The sequence below is a fragment of the Phalacrocorax carbo genome, chromosome 4 (assembly GCF_963921805.1).
Source record: "Phalacrocorax carbo chromosome 4, bPhaCar2.1, whole genome shotgun sequence".
NCBI lineage: Eukaryota > Metazoa > Chordata > Aves > Suliformes > Phalacrocoracidae > Phalacrocorax > Phalacrocorax carbo.
In genome coordinates this window covers 26,012,754-26,036,155 of record NC_087516.1, presented here as the reverse complement: position 1 = coordinate 26,036,155, position 23,402 = coordinate 26,012,754, and the positions used below count along the sequence as shown (strand labels likewise).

General features: G+C 36.4%; 1 protein-coding gene across 5 annotated transcripts in view; it reads right to left on the bottom strand.

Annotated features, from left to right (window-relative positions):
* Positions 1-23,402, bottom strand: part of KLHL5 (kelch like family member 5) — a 67,712-nt gene that overhangs the window by 3,018 nt on the left and 41,292 nt on the right. For all 5 annotated transcript variants that reach the window (XM_064449300.1, XM_064449299.1, XM_064449301.1 and 2 more), the window contains 8 exons: positions 21,947-22,083; positions 21,308-21,504; positions 13,451-13,663; positions 9,236-9,422; positions 8,071-8,295; positions 7,617-7,779; positions 3,546-3,758; positions 574-745 (listed from right to left, as the gene is read on the bottom strand). In XM_064449300.1, coding sequence (XP_064305370.1) covers positions 574-745; positions 3,546-3,758; positions 7,617-7,779; positions 8,071-8,295; positions 9,236-9,422; positions 13,451-13,663; positions 21,308-21,504; positions 21,947-22,083 — 1,507 coding nt within the window. The remainder of the gene's footprint in view (positions 1-573; positions 746-3,545; positions 3,759-7,616; positions 7,780-8,070; positions 8,296-9,235; positions 9,423-13,450; positions 13,664-21,307; positions 21,505-21,946; positions 22,084-23,402) is intronic.

The following is a 23,402-nucleotide window of genomic DNA, read 5'->3' as shown; positions in this document are numbered from 1 at the left end:
GAGATATAAAAAAGTAAAAGTAACCAAGCTTTGAATTGACAATAATGGTTTCTGATTATGAATTGAAGATATTTTCTTTTTGTTTGGGGTGGGTTGTTTTGTTTTGGGTTTTTGTTTGGTTTGGGTTTTGTTTTGTTTTTTTTTTGAGCTGGGTAAAGAGAAATGGGAAAAGGCTTCCTGGAAGTTGCACACACCATACATAGCATTCACATCAGGACGGGATTATTTATGAAAAGGCGTCTAAAACCGTGAAGAAATTGATAAACTTGCTGAGAGACATATTAGAGCTAAAACTAATCTACATTTATCATTGATCTTCAGAACAGGAAGTCATGTAAACAGAACCCTTTCTGACAGTTTGGGGAACATGTCAATATATTTCATGAACAGTAGCTGAAACTGTCAAAGAAAATAGCTATACTCTTGCCAAAGAAAAAAGGGCAGTTTATTAGAAGTTAACAACTGTCTGTTCAAGATAAATCATTGAGATGGCAGACAAAGAAAGAAAAAAAAAAAAAGAGGCTCACTTGAAATAACACCATAAATAGTGTATGGTCTGGTCAGAAACTATACCTGTGTCCATTCATTTGTCTGAGGGTCATAAGACTCCACTGTATTAAGGTATGTTTGACCATCATATCCTCCAACAGCATACAACTTGTCACCAAGAAGACATACTCCCACTGCATCTCTGCTAATGCTCATAGAGGCCACAGCAGTCCACACATCTGTTTTTGGATCATACCTAAAAGATAATTTGTGTTATGCTCTAAAGCCATTGCCAAAATTCAATGGAAAGGACATACTGTAATTGATGCTCTCAAGGTAGTAGGAAACATGTATTATTAGGACAGCACAGATTTGTGTGTTAACGTCGAATGACTTTTTCCCCCAAATACTCGCTTTGAAAAGGTTTCTTTAGTCATCTGGCAACATAGTCAGTACTAGCTACATACATATTTTGTGCAGCTTTCCATATAGTAATACATACATACGTACACATAGAGCTGCTCTTAATATATTTCTTATAGTATGTCTAAACGTACCACTCCAGAAACAGTTCTGCTGCTACACCACAGAAAAGCAAGTGCTTGCTCTAGGTGATAACTACTACATGTCCCAGCACAGGCTGTTAAATTTGAGTGTGGTACTAGAGTTACTGGCCATGAAAGATTACCATTTTCAAAAAAACAGCCAAAAACAGTTTGAGAAAATTCTGAGAAAATTTTGAGTTTGAGAAAATACAAAACCCTTCAGATTATTTACAGCACTTCTTTAATCATAACTCCTATCATCAGAAGCATCAGCACAGTAAAAGACAGATGGCTTAATGAGAAACATTAAATGTGATTCTAGAATAATATCAAAATTCTTTTCAAGTCAAACTGAGAACTACGCAGGAGAGTTCATGCTATTCGTATGTCAAGGAACATATTTTAACCTGACGGAAAGAGACAATGTTAAAAATTACAGATGCTTACAGCAGAACCAATGTAATCACAGAGCTCTGAAGGGCTCTAAAGAACTATACAAAGAAAATATTTATTTGGCTAAGAGATAATAGTAAGATCATACTTGCTAAAAGCAAGTTTGGAAGATACTAGTCCTAATTTGTTTGCATGAAAAACATAGATATAATGAGCTCTAACAATTTTAGCTGCGGTTCGCTAGTCAAAGTACTGCAGAAATGCACGCAAGCATCATAACATGAAAATACTGCCTGAAGCACATGCTGCAAATAGAAGTATAACGTAGTGAAAGAGGGTGACTGTGAGCTACACATAGAATTTAATTTTCAATTTAAGTTATTTTATAATTAATTTATAAAGCAATGTATTTATCTGAGAAAAGCAAATTTTATTGCAAAATACAATGGTAAATACTCAGAAGCTAAGTGTGGTTTTATGAAACTGGTAATATTTTAAAGGAACTTACTTCCATGAAGCTGATGGTCCTCAATTTCATCTCACTTAAAGAATGAGGACAAAACGCATTTCAAAATGGTTTATTAAAGTAATGTGTTCTGTAACTTTGTTTCAGAGAATATTGATGCAGAAAAATATATCGACTTACTGCTTTTCTCTTGGGCTTCTAATTATCTGTATTCCTCTAAAACTTTGGTATTTTCTGAGATTTAGGTTCCCATATGCAAATCTTTCTGGGGTCTTTTTAGTGCTACTTCCACACGTTAAGTGGTTAACAGCTCGAGCAAGTCCAGCGGAGAGCTACAAAGATGATCGGGGACTGGAGCATCTCCCTTATGAGGAAAAGCTTGGGTTTGTTTAGCCTGGCCAAGAGAAGGCTGAGCGGGGATTTCATCAATACCTATAAACATCTAAAGGGTGGGTGGGTGTCAGGGCAATGGGACTGGACTCTTTTCAGTGGTGCCCGACGACAGGCCAAGGGGTAACGGGCACAGGTTGGAACACAGGAAGTTCAACCCCAATATGAGAAAAAACTACTTTCCTGTGAGGGTGCCAGAGCAGTGGCACAGGCTGCCCAGGGAGGGTGTGGAGTCTCCTTCCCTGGAAACATTCAAAACCCGCCTGGACGCGTTCCTGTGCCCTGGGTGTGCCTGCTCAAGCAGGGGGTTGGACAAGATGTTCTCCAGAGGCCCCTTCTAACCCCTACCATTCTGTGATTCTGTGGTATGGGCCACACTATGTATTTTGGGGTCTATTACGACACTGAAAGTTTGAAGACTACAGCCCTGTTTTGTGGTGGGGGTTTTTGTGGTGGGGTTGGTTTTTTTTGAGGTTCCGTCGTGTCCCCCCCGATTTTTTTTTTTGTAGAGGGCAAATCACATCTCCCAGCATAAAGAAATTTAGTAAAAGGAAAAGATGGGTAATGAAGAATCACGGTAATTGTTGGGAGATAATAGGAAAGAAGTTTTGCGATTTGGGGTGGGGGGAAGGGAAGAGAATTAAAGCATATTTCAGAAATATTTGAAATGCCAGTGAAGACTTAATGCAGTGCATTATAAAGTATTTACTGTCATTTTTAATTATTTTATGGCTCACATGGGCTTCTGCAATTGTAATACAGTCATTCATAAATAACTTCACGTAAAAACATACCAGCTTCGGAATGACTGAATTACATGCCACTTTCCCCGTGTTGTCAAGGGATACAAGAAAGAACAGGACATTTAAGGATCCGCAAACCCTGACTGTTAACTCTTTTAGAAGTTATTATATGAACCGATGCAGACTTGTCATGTGAAAAAAGTTCTGCTTCATTTTTAAAAGCATTCCATTCCAAGTTGTTCTCAGCAATCAATCATAATTAATTCAATGAGATTGTTAGGGAAAAAAAAATTTTCTAGATGAAGTGCATTAGGGAGAATTCGCTTTAATCTGTCTTGGCAACATTTTGAATCATATTATGACTACATAGGATGGTTTTATACATAAGTTTCCTCTGCTCATGCTAAAAATAACACAGCTATTTTATTGGGTTTCTACTTACAGGTCTTTTCCATAAATCACTCTATAGACTAGTACTATTAGAATTAGTAGCAGGATACGTGTTCATCAGGATATTACCTTTCTACGCAGTCTGACAGCCTGGATGTTAAGTTTGATGCTGGGGCATCGTGACCACCTATTGCATACAAGAACCCATTCCAGGTGGTTACACCTACACCACCTCTTCTTTTCGACATCTGAGCACAGAGAGTCCATTTGTTTGTATGAGGATCAAAACATTCTACTGACTTAAGACAAGAACTTCCATCTCGACCACCAACCGCATAAAGCCTACAAAGTTAAAAAAAAAAAAAAAGTAAATAAGTATTGTCTGAACAAGACAAAGTCTCCAGTGATGTATGAAGGACTTTCAAGTTTGTTAAAAAGGGAAGTTTAGAAAGAAACTTAACTTTAAATATAATGTTCTGTTGCAAAAACTCTGATAAGATTTTGCTCCAGTTTTTTCCTATTGTGATGATCAATGCATAATAAAAATAGTTTACAGAAAATTGATATCTACAGCACAGCATTTATGTTCCAACCCATGCATATAGCTAACATTTTCAAAATTACTTATGCGCCTTGACAGATAAAGGCACATTTCTAGTAAGATCAGAGGGACAAATTCAGTAGTGGATCTGTGCATGCACCAACTCTGCCCTGCCTCATCTTAAGCATTCAAGTATTTTTCTGGACCTGGGCTTCAGTTTATGAGAGTGCTACATCAAGTCCCTCACACCCACTAGGTGGCCTAGTTTGCTCATTTCTAACAAAAAGGTTTCTAGCATTTGGTATTAACAAAGAATTTCAACTTTTTGGAAAGGCTAGAAGAAAAAGATTGGTTTTTGGAACGCTCCATCACTGATGAATCTTTAAAACTAATCAAAGAATCAATCTTGAGAAAGAGTTTATGCACAGAGTCTGTGAGCAATCTATGCTTAGAAGCAGAAATGCCCAGCACTATAATTTGCAAAGGCAGGAACTGAGAAGCCATTCTAAAAAGAAAGCAGTGCATCAGAAGTAAAGTCCAGTTTGAGAGATCACCTGAAATATCATTAATGAAATTCTTTCATAGCCTAAGGCACATTATAGATTGGTTAAATCATAGTGTGAACAATTACAAGTTACTATGAAACACTATTCAAGAGGTCCTCAGTTTGAGAAACACTGTTGTTTTGTTTTTTAAATATACCGACCAACCAACTTAAATACAAACATCTTGTATATATGGTTGACCTACTAGTTCTCAGTAATAAATTTCATATCCTTTTAAAAAAAACTCATTTCCATAGAAGTTCCCATGTTTAATAAAACAACATATTTAAGGTAAGGAATGTACTGAAGGATAGTGACAAATACTGTTGCAGTTCCAAAAAGTTTGTTTAAAAAAAGAAAACCCAACAATCCTTTATGCAACATAGCATTTAAATGAAGCACCCCACCTTACCTCCCCCCAAAACGTGACAGCTTTGATTATTTATGCAGTGATTTCACATTTTGGACATGGAGAAATCTATATTAATTTCTCCATATGAAGGTTTTGAGAAAATAATCTGAAATACGTCAAGTTACAGATAGATATTACTAGAAAGTGCAGAAGTTACTGCTCGCTCAGCTGAAATGCTGTACACACTTTTAAGCTTTTTAGCTACTGGCCAGTGTTGCTGCCTACATTAAAAGTCTAGGGAACATTCTATAACAACAGAAAAATGCGAGGCTCTAATTCTGGTGCTTTTCACACACCTGGGACCCTCTGCTGAATATATGGGAAGCTTCAGACCTAACTTAGGCATCTGAAACTGCAGCTCCAAGGCAGCCCAGGCACTCTGCTTGCTGTTCTTCAAGTTCTTCCCTCCTTCCTGCACCCAGTGAGTATTTCCACTCATTTCTGGCCTTGTTCCAGATCTCACAGGACCCTTTGTAGGTGCATTTCAGCTGTACTAATTTAGCAGGTGACTAACCTTCCAAAATAAACAAAATAGTGAAAAGCTTTTTGCTACCTTACAGTATTCAAACAGCTCAAGGGAGATGCATCAGATAGTACATAAGCAGGAAGTGAAAATCTGCGGTCAAGAGAGTGTAAATGGTCTGCCACAACCACAGTACTACTCAGCAAATCAGGTTAGCTTTGTCTACTGTGGCATTCCCATTGCCACCCTGGCAAAATATTGTTTGAATAATCCCACTACAAGGTTGGTGGAAAACTGGAAGGACTACTGGGCTCAAAGGGCTGTGATCAGCAGTGTGAAGTCCAGCTGGCAGCTGGTTAATAGTGGCATTCCTCCCAGGCTGATATTGCTCAATGTCTTCATTAATTGTCTGAAACATGTAACAGAAATCAGCCTTAGCAAGTTTACTAATAGTATCAAATTAAGGGGTGTTGCTGATATGCTGGGGGCTTGGTTACTATTTGGAGAGACCTAGACAGGCTGGGAAAATGGGCTCACTGTAGTGTCATGAAGTTCAGCAAAGGCAAATGCAAGGTCCTGCACCTGAGATGGCATTTCCCACGTGATACTACAGACTGGGAGTTGACAGGAGAGGAGGCAACGTAGCAAAAATAGACCCGGAAGTCCTGGCAGACAAGTCATCAGTATGACCTTGAAGTAACGGCAGGTGATCCCCTTTATTCAGTACATAAGACTAATTCTGGATACTGTGTCCAGATTTGGGCTCTCAGTACAAGAAAGGTCTTGCCATATTGGAACAACTCAAACTGATGGTAACTAAGATGATGAGGGAGCTAGAACACATTACATACGAGGAAAGGCTAAGGGAGCTGCTTTTGTGCAGCATTAAGAATTCTTGAGACAGCTTAGGAGACATCTTACTGCTGTCTTCAGCCACCTAATGGGAGGTTATATAGAAGACAGATCATTCTCAGAGGTATTCAGTGAAAAAAGGAAGAACAAGAGACACGTTCAAACATGGGAAATTTCAATTGGCTCTTAGAAGAAGAACGTTCAGTTCAACTGTTGTCAAACACCAGAACAGGCTGCCCAATCTCCATCCTTGGAGATACTCAAAACTCATATGTGACCTGAGCTACCCCAGGTAACTTTGAAACTAGATCCAATTTTAAGGCTGGCCCTGCTTTGAGTTGGTGTTGGATCAGATGACTCCAGAGGTCCCTTCCAATCCAAATTTTTCTATGATTCTGTGATTTTCGGAACAGCTTGATTCAAGTACCACTAGTATTTTGGGATGCTATACTTAGTCCAAAGGAAAACAAAAAAAGGAAAAATCACTCAAAGTCTAGGAATCATGGCCTTCCAATAAAAACTGAAGAAGCTGGAGTTTTCAGTCCTGATAACAGAATACTGGGGGGGACATGTGTCTTTAGATACAAAAGGCTGTTGCAAATAGGAAGATAAAGATGTATTTTCCACGTTCACTTTGAATAGTACAAACAATAGTAGTATAAATCAGCAAAAGGTATTTAAGACTTGACGTGAGGAGAACTTCACAGATATATTAATCATTAAGCAGATTGCTTTGGGAAGTTACAGAAACTTTACCACTGGAGGTTAAGAACAAGATCACTCTGGGTATGAGTGTTTTAGATATAACTGATTCAACTTTGGGGTAACAGAATAGATTAGGGAACTCCTTGAGGTCACTTCCCAGCCATTTCCTGTGACTGCAACACAAAATGACCTAGTTGTCTGAATATGCTTTGCATTAGGAATCAGACATATTTTCACTGAAAAACAGCTGTAGAAATTTCAGATACCACTCCAGATTAGATTAATTCTGCCAGAGCTTACTGTTCTGAGTTAATGCAATATAACATAAGTACTCCTCCATGACTTTACAGTAATTTTGGAAGCTGATTGTTCAAACTGTCACAGTAAGAGGAAATCACTGGAGTCTCAGTGAAAGAAAACAACCATTTGCTCCTTTCTGTATTAAGGAGATGGTAAGTACTTATTAAACTATAGAGATGGTGTCTCATAAGCAATACTGAGGGGTACTGTCATGCTGTGGGGAAGCTTGCTTGACCCAACACAGTATCTTTTCTGTGAATGAAAAAACTTGGTTCTTAATGCTGTCAATAGGTATCTATCAAGAGAAATTAATAGTAATTTAGGATGGTCCTGTAATTACATTAAAATAATGAAATAGAAAATGGAAGTTGCCTTCACATACTTTCCATTTAATATTGCTACACCAACAGTGCTCCTTGGAGTTGACATACTAGCTACAAAGTTCCACTGACGAGCCTGTGGATCCCATCTTTCTACTGTATTCAGGTAGCTCCAGCCATCATGTCCTCCTACAGCATACATGGGACCTTCCAATACAGCTACTCCTAGAAAAACAGATATGAAAAACAATCACCTCTGGATAAGGGCAAAAAAGATCATATTTTCCTAGTGACAGTCCAGTGTGCACCACAAAATATTTAAAAACAAGTAAGAAGAAATTTCCTTTTGGTAGCCAATGCTGGATATAATCTGAAGGAGAAAAGACATTCAATAAGCAGTTGGCATTAAAAAAAAGTTTCCACCCCCCTAAACTTAATTTTTGAATGTTTTTTGAGCAATCCTAAAACAGATAACCTTTAAAAATATGCATTCAGCCTTTACAGAACTCTACACACCAAGACCATGACGATGAGTGGACATAGGTGGCATTACACTCCAAGTTTTTGTTCTAGGGTTGTAGCACTCCACAGTATTCAAAGTTTTCAGTCCATCTCTGCCACCAACAACATACAATTTATCGTCTAAGACTGCAACTCCAAACTGTAATCTTCGTCCATTCATGTTTGCAACAGGAGTCCACATGTTGGTACGAAGTTCATACTTTTCAATGCTTGTAGCTCCTGAATGAAAACGTATGCAAGTTATTAAAAACAAAGTCTGGATTATTAGGATAGTTTTTACTTCAGCAATATGCTGATCCCACAAGACAGCATGGTATCCTGCAGTATGTTCTTAATTCTGTGTATACAAATAGTCTTTTCGGACTTCCTCAGGAATTAAGTGCACCATTATAAAGAAGGACCTTCTCAGTGCTTTGTAAGGCAAAAAATCAGATTTGTAATTGCTTTGCAGAATCAAGAATTTAGAAATACTAATGTCAGGAATATAGAACAACCCTTATGAAATGCAGTTATCTATTGAAACGGTTTTGTAATATGAGAAAAATCTGAAGCTATGTGACATGAAGTACTAGAAGTGCTAACTTTAAAACAATAAAGGAAAGAAAACACTTTCTCTGCCATAACTTTTCTAACTTGCCAGATTTCTTCTAACTACCATTAAACACTGTGGAAGTGTCTATAAAAAAGAAAATCTGAGTAGCTCTGACAGAACCATTTAACAACTAGTCAAAAAGCATCGTGTTTTGGGGCTTTCTTGGTTGGTTCTTCTGGTGGTGGTGTTTGTTGGTTTGGTTTTTTTTTAAACAGGTGCAGGTCAGCTTTGTGCCCTTTCTGTCTTTTTCTTCCTTTTCCAAATGACTTCCCACTCAAGTAAATAAAGATTAGTTTTCATTCAATTCAACATTTCACTACTTGGAAATCAGATATTCCCTTGATAATTTCCAGTTAATCATAACTCTTTCTTCCAGAATGTTTACAGCATTATCAAAGCTACATAGGTTTTTCTAACCTAATAAACAGTGTACATTTAAGATGTTTCATGTTCTATACTGCATAATCTTTGAATTTTAGAATTAACATGTTTTAAAAACATCTATCAAACATTTCTTTTGACAAGAACCAAAACAGCTCGTCTACTAATCATTACATAAGCCAACACCTTTTGTTGCATCCATTCCTCCAACTGCAAACAACACGCCCACTGTAGATTTTCTAGGTTTGGTGCGAGGACTTTGCAACATAGGTCGTCGCTCTGGCAACAGATGGTACTTCATTGCTTCCATAATGAGTTTTTGACATTCAATGTCATCCCTAAAGAGTGCATTATTTTCCATATCTGCCAGAAACTGTGAAAAAGAAAGAAAATTAAACAAGCTACATTGCTATAAACCACATGTAGACTAAAAACAAGATTACAAGAAAACATTTTATCCAAAGACTTCCACTGCCTGATTTAAAATTTATTTTCAAAATGGTCATATACAAAAAAGCTAGGGTAAAGATTAACTTTTAGTAAACAAAACACATTTTAAGCTAAGCCATTAAGTACAAAATCAAAAAAAAAAAAAAAAGAGGAAGGCCATCTGATCTTAATGAATGATTTAAGCTTAATGGTCCGAAGGAAGAAAACAAAATCTCCTTGTGTTCCAGTGCCACTACAGGTACGGTCAAGGGAATGGAGTCAGGCTCCGGGTGTATAAATCAGTTTAACCTCATGCTCTTACTCCCAGTTCCACCCAGTCCAGAGGTCTGTAAAAGCTGCTTCAGGCACAGGCTGAATATTTTCATATATATTCTATTCCTCACTCTGACAGTGAGCCAGATCACAGTATATCAATTAATACAAGCCTTTGCTATAAATTTTAAGATCAAGAATGCAAGCAAATTTGACAAGTTTTAAATTTTATATCTGAATTAAAATTCAAGTTAAATAAAGACTACTAATAAAAGTTATTAAGTTTAAATATTCTGCAGTCTTTTGTACTCAGTGTTTGTCAGACTGCAGGAAAATATATTAGTAGGTTGAGTGTCACAACTTCAATTATTAGAAGTCTAGACAACCGGCATTTTTTTCTGAGCTGCAAGACATCGCCTGAGTAACATAGGAAAAAAAGCAAGTGAAGTGCCCCACTAGGACTTGGCAGTTGTCAGAACAATGAGACAAAGGCCAATGCCTCTGAACAGCCATCACAAAATCCACGCTTTGTGAATATTAGAAATATAAGTCCACAAACCAGAATGAGATGTCATTGTTGAGCTGTTGACAGCCAACCGATAACTCGTACAAAATTGCTGTGAAATTAGTAATCAGGAGTATTAAATGGACTTGTTATGAAATAGTTGTGCATAATATGGCGGGCATATCCCTGGCTTAAAGCGGCCTTAGGACAGCAAAGTGGTAAATACGACATCCACAGTTCCAGAAGAGATACAAGTACAGACTGCTAAGCCTGAACATCTCAGTATCAGGCTAATCAAGAGAAACTATGACCAAAACCCAAAAACTTTCAAAGCCCTTCACCAGCGACTTTTGAGAAAACAGAGCCTGATTTTGCAGTATTTCTCTTATTGGCTCATGTTCTGATTCTATTTAAAACAGCAAATTAAAATGTTCTCATGTAAATTAGCAGAGGGAACTTAATTTTTGTTCTTTACTTTCAGTACTTCCCATTGTTTCTTCTCTGGACCCAAAGCACAGTTTGCCACTTGTATCACTTCACAGGGATACTTCACGATTGTAATATATCAAACTAAAAGCCATCTTTTTATAGAATTGCATGCTGGCAGTTAAATTGCACATGGTTTTTAAAAATAAAAATCAATTAATTACTACTGTCCTAAATCATTGGCATAGTTGCATGCATGAAAATTAAGACTCGTACACAACATGACCAATTCAGACCAATCTATTTTCCTGATATACAAGCAGCATTTAAAGCAACACCACTTGTATGTATGAGTTTTGCAACAACAAGATGCAACCTGCATTTTCTCCAGTTTCTAACACCCCTCAACATATAAAAAAGTTTTCTCATAGCATAGAGTCTCAGTCTCTGAAAGCAACTTCATCTCAGTTAGAAAGAAGTGCAATCTAAGATTGTTTTGGTACCCAAAAATCCTGCAGGCTCTTGAAACTAAACCTACTGTATTACAATTTTCTGTAAATATCATTCAAAGAACTTGGAATGAGCTTACTTAGAGAGAAAGCCAGGGTTTTTTCCCAAGTTTTATTATTTGCATAGCTCCTTGTACTAAAACATTTATAACTGAGCAGTTACAAATGGTGTGTTAACATGAAATTATAGTCATTGAAAACCTGATGAAGAGAAGGGTAGTGCAGATACTTCAGTATGAAGAATTTCTGTCTAAAAGGAAGCTGAAGCATCTTGTAATTCAGAAGTTGCTTAATCATATTTTTAAATAATTTATCAGAGGTGGAATACTTGCCACCTTACAGCTTAAGAAGCTGACAAATAATTCATCTTCAGCCTTTGTAAAAGCAAAAAGAAACTTACAAATATTTAGGACACTGCTTGCATTAACTAAAGACATAACAGAATGCTATGTACAAAGAAACGCATAAAAAACATAACCAATAAAACTGACAAGTCATTACTATTTTTTGCTTCCAGTGCTAGTTTCACAGTAGCTCCCAAAGGTTGGGATGTTGTTTTTTTTTTTAAGTGTGTGAATCTAATATTCTTTGCATTTCTGCTTGCAAAGTTATTGATTTCAGCAAGTTGTTCCATTTTCTAATTTCATTTCTTTCAAATAGCTTTAACCCTTCAACCGTAAAATTGGAAACCTTTTCATTATGTTATGTTTGCTGTCAGACTGCCTAATGTCACGTGATCATGAAGCAAAACAGGATTCTGAAAACATTAAGACTGTTTTGGGCCCTTCAAACCAATTTATTCTATGCAGTAATTGTTGCCATATTCAAATTACAGCTTTAACACTTTAATTTGATAAAGAAAGTAATAAATAAAAATGCACCAGAAAAATATTGTATTATAAATAAAAGTATATATTTGGAGAAGATATGAAAAATTAAAATAGTACGTGAAATACGATATTGCTTTTGAGTTTCATTCTGCTATTTTCTTAATCAGTTACTGAGTGGACATAATTTGATTTTAATACATATTTCTGGGATAAATTCTGTACTTTCAGTTTCTAAAGATGCTTCAATTACAGTCAATTAAGTAAAAGGAGTACAGCAGTGGTTACTTAGTTATCAATTAATTAAATGCTCAACAAAAGAATTACTTCCTCCAGGTCAACTGCCTTACACTGTATCATGTTTCTAGAAAAAGTGAATTACCAAGTCAAGGCCACAACTGAGAAAATCTTGCCATCGCGTATATAATAATCAGTATAGAAATGTTAACAGTAAAATGCTTGCTAGTGAATCTTACTATCCAGCAGGAGGTAGTATACAGAATGTTGTGTATGTGATATATCACTATGCATTAATCTAATTCAGTTTTTGTTGTGTTAATGATTTCTACTTATTATTCAAGTTCCATTTAAAAAAATAATATTTTCTTTACTTAATAGTGATAATTCTCACTAAACAAACTGAAAACTGTAAAACAAAATCCTTTGACCGTCTAGTAAGTGTTAAATATTACTAGTGAAGGTCCAACAGGGAAGGCTAGCACAAGAGAAGAAGGGGGTGGTGCGTCGGTGGGTGGGAATCAAACCTAGTTTACATGCATGCTATCAGATAACAAATACGATGCTACACATGACACTAGAGTAGTCATTCCTGCAGGACTAGGAAAACTGTAATTCACAACTATTTAAACAAACTGAGCTCAAGCCTTCCTCAACATTGTGTGGAAATGGCCAAGAAGGAGAAAAAGTATTCATTGGGAAGAACAAAAAGTACCCAGAGATGGTTTATCAAGACTTAATAACAGAAAAATCAATCCAAATAATTTATTCAAATAGTATTTCCTAAACATCAAGGTTTAGGAATAAATAATCAATAATTATATGAAGGAAATGTAATGATCCAAATAAACTGTGCAAGTTCCATAAAGAAATTTAAAAAGGGGCACACTTTCTAGTGACAAACATACCCTTGATAAGCATTTTTTCTAGGCAACAGAAGTTATTTTCTTCTAGCAGCTCCATGCCTTCTTGTGTCCTGACTGATCTCAGGTTAGGATCAGAATATGCTGCAGTTCACCAACACACACAAACTGCCATGCCCATAAACATGCTAAGGCCTTATATTTAGCTTTAAGAATCCAAATCATTGAGTGTCCTGAAAATTTTATGATTTGTCACAATCAATATATCAATGCCGTAGACATTACGCCCACTGTAACCATGGTATAAACTAGAGAGGAATTGAACAATTTACTTGTGGAGCAAGTAGAGGCAGTCTAATGTAAGCCAGGAGTTTACTGAGATCCTTCCTTCTCTGTTCCAAATCATGTCGAACCCATGTAAGTAGTGCATTCAGTATAGTTTCTTCATTAGGAATATTCATGTCATCACTTGCTAAAAGCTTTGCAATTTCAGTGGCTGGCAATAATAGAAATTCCTGGTTTCTAATTACTTCCATGAAGTTTTCCTGAAAAAGAAAAGTATTTTTAATACAGATGACATCATACTTTGAAAACATTTTATGGAACTCCTACTATATCTTCCCCTTTTCCCTCATTTCACATCATCTCTCAGTTGTGCCAGTAAATACAACTGGAGAACTGACTGGGGAAGTGGGGAGGCAGGGGAGGAAGTAAAATAAAAATGTACGGAGTTGTTTTGACACCTGATCATTTCCCCAACCCAACCATTCAGTCCCATGTGTCCCCCATTGTGCTGAAACAACTGAGGGGGAAGCATATGGACAAAAACAAGCAATGGGTTAGGGGGGTTACTATCTTGGCACTGAAAATTGAAGAAATACTGTCTGAAGTACAGTTTAAAAATATAAAAGGTGAAGTTTGTTCCTGTTGGCAATGTAGAATACTTTGTAAGAGCTTTGTCAAGCAAAGAGCAAAATGTGCTACAACTACTGGGCACACTGTTTTCATTACTGCTAGATTAAACTATGATGTTAAGTTTTCAGAGGAAATAAACAACACTAACAATTTTATTGTTGATTTTAAATGGATTGCTTTAAGTTTATTTTACTATTTTGTAGGTTTTGTACAGCTGATCTGATTGACTGGGGAACAAAACATACAAAGAATCCACAGTATTGTACATGCCTTGCTTTATTAACAATATTTACTCTGACAGGATTCAATTTTCTCTTTCATCCTGTCATTTCCAGCAAAGAATCCTTACTTAAAAATAGGAAAGTCACAATACGTAACATTTCCGATACTGATATCCTGTTACTTCATAATACTAGGACTTGCATAATATTCTGTAAGGATTCTCATTAACTTAGGCAGGAATAGCAGAAAAGTATGTAGAAATACAGTCAGCACTATGAACTTACAGTGAGAAACCTGAATGTAACAGAAAAGGGTGAGATCACGTCTATCCTCTTTCCCCATACATGCTTACAAGGCAGCAAAGAAAAGTAAAAGCAGTCTACGAATCATAACATGGTCTTATACCTTGTTAGCTCAAACCCCAGTTAACCTCATACTCCAAACTGAGAGTAACTTTAAGACAAAAAAAACCCCAACAGTATTACAATCAAGTTAGTAAACCTACTGTTGTTTGCTAGATAGCTAGCCAACGGGATGCTGGTTTTGCTCTGCCATCACATGTACCTCCAAAACACCTGGAGGATAAAGTGCATTAGACCCACAGACAGGGAAGTCTAACAGCCTAATATCAAAATTAGCCTTTCTTTTTAAACTATCAAGCAAAATACTAAGTAAGAATTGCACACTGTTGAAAAAACTCTGGATTAGCAGCACACACATGGGGAAAAAAAACCCCAGGATTTTTAGGTCAAAAAAACAGGGAGAAACTTGGGAGCAAAAGCAGGATCTGCACCGCAAAACAGGTATGAATTTAGCATATAAAATGGTAACAAGAACATACAGTACAGTTTGGCATTGCATATGCAAAGGACATAATGACAACAAAGCTAAAAAGGTAACACTTCTTCCTTTTTATTGCTTAGTCTAATAATTTCAAAGCTATACCTCAATATTCCAAAAATATTAACTAGTTAAACAATGCTAAGCAAAGAGGAAAAAACTAATATGTAGTAAACCAGTCCACCTTACATGAAGGCCACACATACATAAGATAGCTACAGGATGTCTAAGGGAAAGATCAAAGTGACTCCACTCCACAGGTAACTCTGGAGTTGAAATTAGGAGAAGAATTGAAAGTATTACCTGTGCACATAACTATATTCCTGCTTAGAATTTGGAAAGGAAAATTTTACATTTAATATCTGAAAAGCTTTCCTACTAGAGAGATCCAATTGGCTACACAAAAGTAGTGCTTCCAAGTGAAAACTGTAGTAGATTAGAAGAGAGATAGAACTGTCTTTTCCTCTTTAATTCATTTAACTCTCTGTATTACAAAATGAAAGTTAAGAAGATTAGCAAGTACAGGAATTAAAAAACAGTGAAAGGACTGTACCAGTATTCAGTAGCACTACACATGCACTGTTATTTATTTTACTCTGATCTTGAATGCTTGGGAGTAAAACTGAAGCTGAAAAACGATCAAAATTCTTTCCACAGTTTAAACATGCAGTTCACAGAAATTCAGATTCCACCAAGTTCATTTTTTTCCACTGTTTTTTTGTTGATTCTCTGTCCTAGAAAGTATGCAAGCTGGAGCTGTGTTTTTAGTTTTGCTGAATAAACAGGCAGTGAGCACTGAAAAAAAAAAAAAGCCAACACGTACTACCTTAAACTTTCCATATTGTCTATCCAGGTCACAGGAAGAGGAAGGGGAAAGCACCTGCATAGAAAGTTTCCTTTGTCTCTGAAGGCAACGACAAGCTGATCTTGCGTAAGTCAGTCAGGGATCCTCTTTGGAAAGTTTTTTTCCAACTGGATTTCATCACTTCAACAGCTGTTGTGTGTAAAAAGCCTGATTTTTCCTTCTTGTTGCTTGCAGACAATTGCTTTCTGATGGGAACAAGTTCAACTTCCTCTTGTTCCCACTCTATTTTTAAAGCAGAGACTCCTTTTGAGCATAGTATCAAAGCATTCCACTGGGAACACAGCCACTCTTTGGCCTATGTCTGGGGTTTTTTATAATCAGAATCTGACAATTCCTCTTCCTCTAAAGACAGAGATTCTGAAGACAAAAAGGAGGAGCCAGTGTATCTCCTAGCATTCTTAACCTCCTCATTAGCCTTTTCTTTCCTTCTTCTTATGGGAACTCTCTGTGGAAGAACAGGATATTTCAGAGAACAAACGGCCTGAAGTTTCAGTCCCTTGCTTTCTGGTCCTGAAAGTGAAGAGTTTCCCACCCCCAAAATTAGGTCCTCAAAGACCTTGGCAACTTTATCAAATGAGTAGTCTTGAGGTTTATGTATTACCTAAAACAGGGACACACAGTCCCCATGCTCAATGCTATGCATTCCTCATTCACATCATAACCTTCAATTCACCCTTCAGCAACTGCAGAGTGAAAACTACTAATATTCTTAACCACAAGTCTGCCTTGCACTTGATACAGAGGAAAAAAAAAAAAGAGCACATAAAAGATAAGATGTCATGACGTTTATTTTTACGTGGTACTTAATTTCCACAGTGGGATCCAGCGAGATGATGTTAGTCTCCCTCTACGCTGCATCTGAAGGCTTAGAACCTCAGAAAGCATCAGAACACCTGCAGGCTGAGAAGGACAGTACACTGAGGTGGCCGAACAGGCAGCTTTAACCACATGGCTCTGTCTAAACTCTGAACCTGGGCAGCCAAAAAGTGAGAGGTGCCTGACTCACAGGATCTGAATGAGAACAAACAGGGAATGTAATTTTGTCTACTGGCTGCTTTAGACAGCTGGGCAACTTAGGTATGAATTCACTAAGAACTGAGCTATCTGACCTCCTGGTAAACTAATAGTCAGATAGATGTCAGTTTGCAGCTACTTTACTTTTAGTCAGCTTTGACTGCCGTGTTAAGCAATAAACCAATCTAGTACTTTCAGTGTGCCCAGGGTTTGTGTAGAGTACAACTACTGTAGCTTGACTCCTCTCTGCATAGTTTCTGGATGCCAGCCCAGGCTGGGCAGCATGCAGAAACCATTTAGTCTTGCCAAGGCAGTACTGATCTATTGTGCTAGGCAGAACTTAGGGAACTTGAAAGGCATAAATGTCTTAGGTTTTCATAGGTGAAAAGGAGTGAATAAGTATTTTCCCAGTCAGATAATTACTGAGCAGGGTATTTTGGACTGCAACTTCAGGTGCAAGGCACTAACATGATCTTTGGGTCTGGCCCTTTGTGGACAAAAAAACTACTGAAATCTCTCCCCTTTTCATGTTCCCCCTACCAAAAGAACAAACTCTCCTGGCTATTGCAAGAAAAAAAAGACAAATTATGCCTCTCTAATTCCTCCTCCCAAATCACAAACTCCATATTACAATGATTTTTTTGCTACCCAACTCCTGCCTTACAGGAGAAAGCAAGTCTAAGTGTCCCACATCTATTCTTCTGCAAAATTCCTAGCTTCTGTGCTTGGCCTCGATCTGTTACTCTATCCTCTCTAGGTTTTTCTTCTTATAAACAGCCATTGGCTGTGCTCAGAAATCATGCAAACTCCAAAATTAACTTTATCTGAATCTTGTAATGTTACCACTGCTCATGTACTTCTAAAGACTTGTGATTGAAATCAAAATGCCTTTCACTCTGCTTTAAGCATGGAAAACTGAGCAACAAAGATTACAAAGCCATCTACACGGGGACTGACTCAGGTGCTATCACGTATAACATTTAGAATGTCTGGGGGTTTTTTTGTTGTTGTTGTAATTAAGAAAGTTAAAATCTAACTACTGAAGAAGCTGTTGACATATACCTATGAACACCTCACTCTTCACCATAGATATTTCATGTTCTGGAAATACCACAGGCTAGCTTTTCCTCATCTGACAGTATTAAATTCCCCTTGGTTTACTTTTTTTGTGGAAGAGCAGCCATTGGTTTTTTAATTCAAGGTGCACCATCAACTGTTTCAAACAAACAAGATGACAAAAGCGGTGTTTCTTTTGACTTTGTGAAGACAGCAAGAAAAATGCACAGAAGGGATTTTGTGCAAAAAGGCTTTACAACTTAAAGTGAACAGATACACTGCTGGCCAACCTAATAAAATTCCAATATTTATAATTGTATGACCCCAATACTATATATAAACTACAGCAAAACAGGATAGCCTTTGTACTAAAGATACCTTTATCCAGATACATCTCATGAGCCTGTCAATTGTATTTTAAAACCCTGATGCATAAAAATCAGAGTTGCCCTTTATACAGCATTAAATCCACTGATACCTTCAGTTTATTTCATGTTTCACTTAATGTATCCTGATGATTTTTCAAGCTTTAGCTTGCAGTGTCAAAAACTGACCTGTTTGATGATAATCTTAAAAATTATTCTCCTCTGAAAACACAATTTATCAACTGTCAACACAGCAAGCAATAAAATAATGGAAGACTTCAGTCCTTTTAGCATAACATATATCTACATCTTTAATATGAAGTGCAAAGTGCAGCATTTAAATCCTTTTTTTTTAAAAAAAAATCGCACTGTATTATGAGATTAAAATCATGCCATAAAATCATGCTAATTTTTTCCAGCGACACTAAATGAACATCATTCAGATACAGTAGGTCTATTAACAAAGGTAGGTCTACTGGGATAACTCACTGATTGGTCCTTCAGTTTAACCAAAGGCTAATTTATCTGAATTTCTAGTCTTCATAAAAAGAACTAGTTCAGTGAAGTGGGTAAGATGATGATTAAATTAGAACATGTGTCATAAAAACCTTTAAAACTGAGAAGCTGTTTTAATTGCAGAAAACTAGTTATATGCCAATCTGATTTTTTTTTCTGCCAAAGGAAAATAAAACCTCATAGAATATAACATATATAAATTAAAATTTAAGTATTTTAAATTATTAATTACCTTCTACTTCAAGTGCTTTAAAAGAACCAAAATTACATGTAAAATCCAGAAGTATATACTACACTCAGTGTAATCCCTCATTGTTCTATGCTGCCCACTGCAGCATAAAAATAATTCATTGTTTTAACAAACAGAATTTCCAGGTACTAAGGGTGTGCTTAACCCTTATGCTCCAATACTTCTTAATGGAAAGAGAATCAAGTGGCTAGCACTTACTACTGTTGAATATTTTCTTTTTTCAAACAGCTTTTAAACAAATGAAATTACTTGGGGATTTATTTTAATTGAAGATTCAATTGGACTATACATTTCTATGCAGTTTCCATAGCAACATTCACTTCAAACTAAAGAATCTGCTTCTCTATTACTCATTATTACTAAAATTCAATTTCATGTCTCTGTTGGAACTAAACAACATTAAAAGAGGCCTTGGGAAGAATCCATCTAGCACAACTAATTAATTTTGAAAATGGCTTTTTAAAATCCACCTAATTTAAATTTCATCCATGTTGAAGCCTTAAAAGCAACAATTTTGCCACTGAAGTAAACAATGGCCAAAAGGCATACAACTGTTTTCCTGTGGCCTGAACAAAAGAAAGATAGGTGGTGTAAAAGAATAGCTTTTAGAAAGTTCACATCCCCTTTCTGCCACAAGTCACGAATTGCCAGTCAAACCAGTATGACTATAATCCCTAACATTCATCTTTAAAGGTGCATTGGTCTAACATTTATTACCATTTTGATCTCAGCAGTCCACTTATAAGGGACATGACAATAGCACAGACCAAAATATATGCTTATTCCGAAAAGGAACAGATGGGTCAGAGGGGGATGTTCTCTTTTTCCGTACTTTTTGTATCACTGTCTTGCTCAACATTAATTCTAATATTCCTCAAAGGCACAAGCCACATCTATCTTTACTGTTTCATCTTACAGTCTACCTAATTGCAGCCTCCTTATTTTTGTGTGAACAATAATGAAGATCAAGAATAGAAACACCTAAGTTACAATCTGCACACTATTGACCTGTTTTTGTAAATTTCAGTGTGTACATGATTTTAAATACATGGGAGATCCACTCACTGAGGAAGAACATTGTATCATATTAAAAAAGAGAGCTATTTTAAACTGTTATACATACTAAACTAAGTTATTTTAAGCTAAGAAGAAATAATAATAAAAATAATTTTAAAAAGTTGTTTTTAAACCAGCAAAAACTAAGGCAGAAAGAGAAAAAGCCATGGATTTCTAATACTAGTTACCAGGCACAAATTACAGCTCTTGGATCTAAGCCCATAGCTTAACAGCACAATGCCACACAAGCAAATTAAGTACTATCTTGATTCCCACATCTCTTACGCAGTATCTACATGCCCTCATTCAGGTCCCAAGAGCTTACATAGGCAAAATTTCATCAAGAAGAGAGAAAAATGCCTCACGAAACTGTGAAGAACAGATGAACTGACTTCCCTCAGAGGTAATTCTCCTGCCTTCTTCTGCTGATAACATTACTAAAATATGCTCGTGAGAAGGAAGATAACATTTTACATTAAAATAAAAGGATTACTATTAAGAAGATGAAGTTTAATTAAGTTGGCAGATCAGGCTTTCTATAAATTAACACCAAAAATATCATTGGCAAATTTGTATTTAGTCACATATTGCCTAGCCTAAGATTAAATTGTTTGATGCCATCCTGACATCCCATTACTAAGAAATTAAGGATAATGCAGAACCTATATTGATGAATGCACACATTCATACCCCAAGTGTAACTTAGAATCTGATTACTCCAGCTCATTACAAAACAAGAATTCTACAGTTTCATTTAGTAATGTGTTATTTTGGACTAGATGGCAGCTTGCCCATTGTTAAGTTTGTAGTTTTTGGCTCACAGAAATAAGAACAAGCTTTTGAATGATTTTATTAAATGCAGATCTCACAGTCCCATTACTGCTAGAGGGAACCATTAACGCTTGCCTGTTTCCTTCCAACCAGCAACTTTATAGTTATTTTGTAATTTCTTATCATGGGAACATATGTGCATTTTTGCTTGGAAAAAGATCAAGGCTTTCCAGGGGAAAAACATTAGTATTTTATTCAGGAAAACATTCTGTATTTTCCTTACTAAATAAAACAGATGATACTTAAAATAACAACATACCATAGTGTAATTGTGAGCCACCTTGTGCAAGTCAGTGCAACCCTGCGCATCAGCAAAAGATCGGATTCCAAGGCAGTTGGATGGGTGAAGCTGCTTCATTAGGAATTTACAGCATGCTTCTACAACCTGAGAGAGCTGGAGAAGGCAAGCTGTGGACAACAGGCACTCAATGTTATCTTCTTTTAATTCAAGGCGACCTAGTAACATTAAAAAGGAGATCACGTTAGTTTGCTCTTATCATTTTTTAAATTCCCTAAAACTCAGAAGCAACAGAATTATTTACAGATTGTATGACAAAATACAAGACTTAGCAAACATCACCCTCAGCAACAGATAACCAGCTTTTCAAAATTAGTACCTTTAATAATGTAAGGAATGGGAAGCCTAATAAGATCCCTTTTTTTGTCAGTCACGATACATTTTTAAAATTCATATAATTTAACTAACTGAATATAGTATTATCAGAGGAACTCTATCCTACCAGGTTACCTCAGGTAACAGCAATGATTTCTTTTTATTTATAAGAAATTAAATAATGAGAATAATAACTTCTAAAGAGCATTTGAAATCTAGTAATGGAATATAATCCTCACAGGAGGACAATTCATGAGATGAAATTCCCATTTTCAGTCTAGTTACCTGTATATGCATATTGAACCAGAGCCCACAATGCATTTGGCTCCACACCTTCCATCTTGATCTCTTCCTGTCTTGCTTCTCTTACGTCATTAGTGAACATTGCCGCAAAGTAGTCCGAAACAGAGGAGAGAACCAATCTGAGTACATCGTGCAAGAGAAAAGGAGAGACACAAAGAGGAAAAGAAAAAAAACCTTAGTCAACCTGATATTTGTTAATTTATGGTTCATTACTTTGCCCTTTGAAGAAACACTGTACTGAGAAAAACATTTTAAAATTGACAAACTGCTCCATGGTCTAGTTCCCCTCTATGAATAATGAAGTACTGTTACTGAATCTACATTTGCTGATGAAGTATATGAATTACCCTTTCAAAGCTCAATGACTTTTAATAGCCAACACAGAAACAACCCACAAAAACCACATAAACTGAAAATGGAATATAAATATACATTACAGAAATAAAAAAAAAGTGAATTGACATGCATTTATATTATGCCAGTGGAGAATGACTTACTAGTCCTTTTCAAAGTGCTTTAAAATGCTTTACTTTTGGTGCACACATATGCATTCATTTACTAATACTGACAACAGAAGTAGGCACAGTAAACATGGAGATGGTAAAGACAGAGCAATCTTTTGTGGGTATGTATTTTGCCTTTTCTTAACAATACTGAGTATTTTAAGATACTGAGTAAGTAAACATGTCAGTGCACAACAGACATTTCTTTGGATTACTAAGAGTAAAACGCTGAGGACATGTCACAATGCCACCCCACAAAATGTGCAAGAGTTTTGATGCCTCAGCATGTCATCACAGGACTAGGGTGAAAGACAAAGGAAATCACGAGGAGCAAGAATATTCAACCTACAGTTCTGCTGTATGAAACCTACCATAACTATTCATGAGGTCTGCTGGTCTCTTACCTAAGAGACTTGCAGGAACAGCCTTGTGGTTTGGATCAATTTTCGTGCTGCAGCAGTTCACTGTTGCCTCGCTCACAGGGTATTCAAATACAAATACACTTGCATATGTACTGCGCTATACAAATAGCAAGCCCAAGAATCAAGCCTACTGCAAATACATCACCCAGTCCATCTGTGTACATTCAATGAATCTAATACTTCATTAAATGTCAGTTTATTCTGTGTAGAATCATTATATTAGCTTGTTAAGATGACAGAGGTCAAGAACCACTAAACAGTAAAATCAATTGAAAAGGTGAGCACCAGTGCTTAGGAGTAAACCTAAACATGTATTAATGGGGAGGATTTGCAGGTACATACACAAAGTCACTAACTACAAAGGGCCATCTCTTAGTTAACTCCAAACTAATAAATTGTTGACTAATTTCAACTACTTTTTTCTTGCTGATTTTCTGACCATCAGGCCTACATAGGGTAATCCTCAGATTTGAGTTAAAAAGCATATGGGGAAAGGTTAACTTTATTTTAATA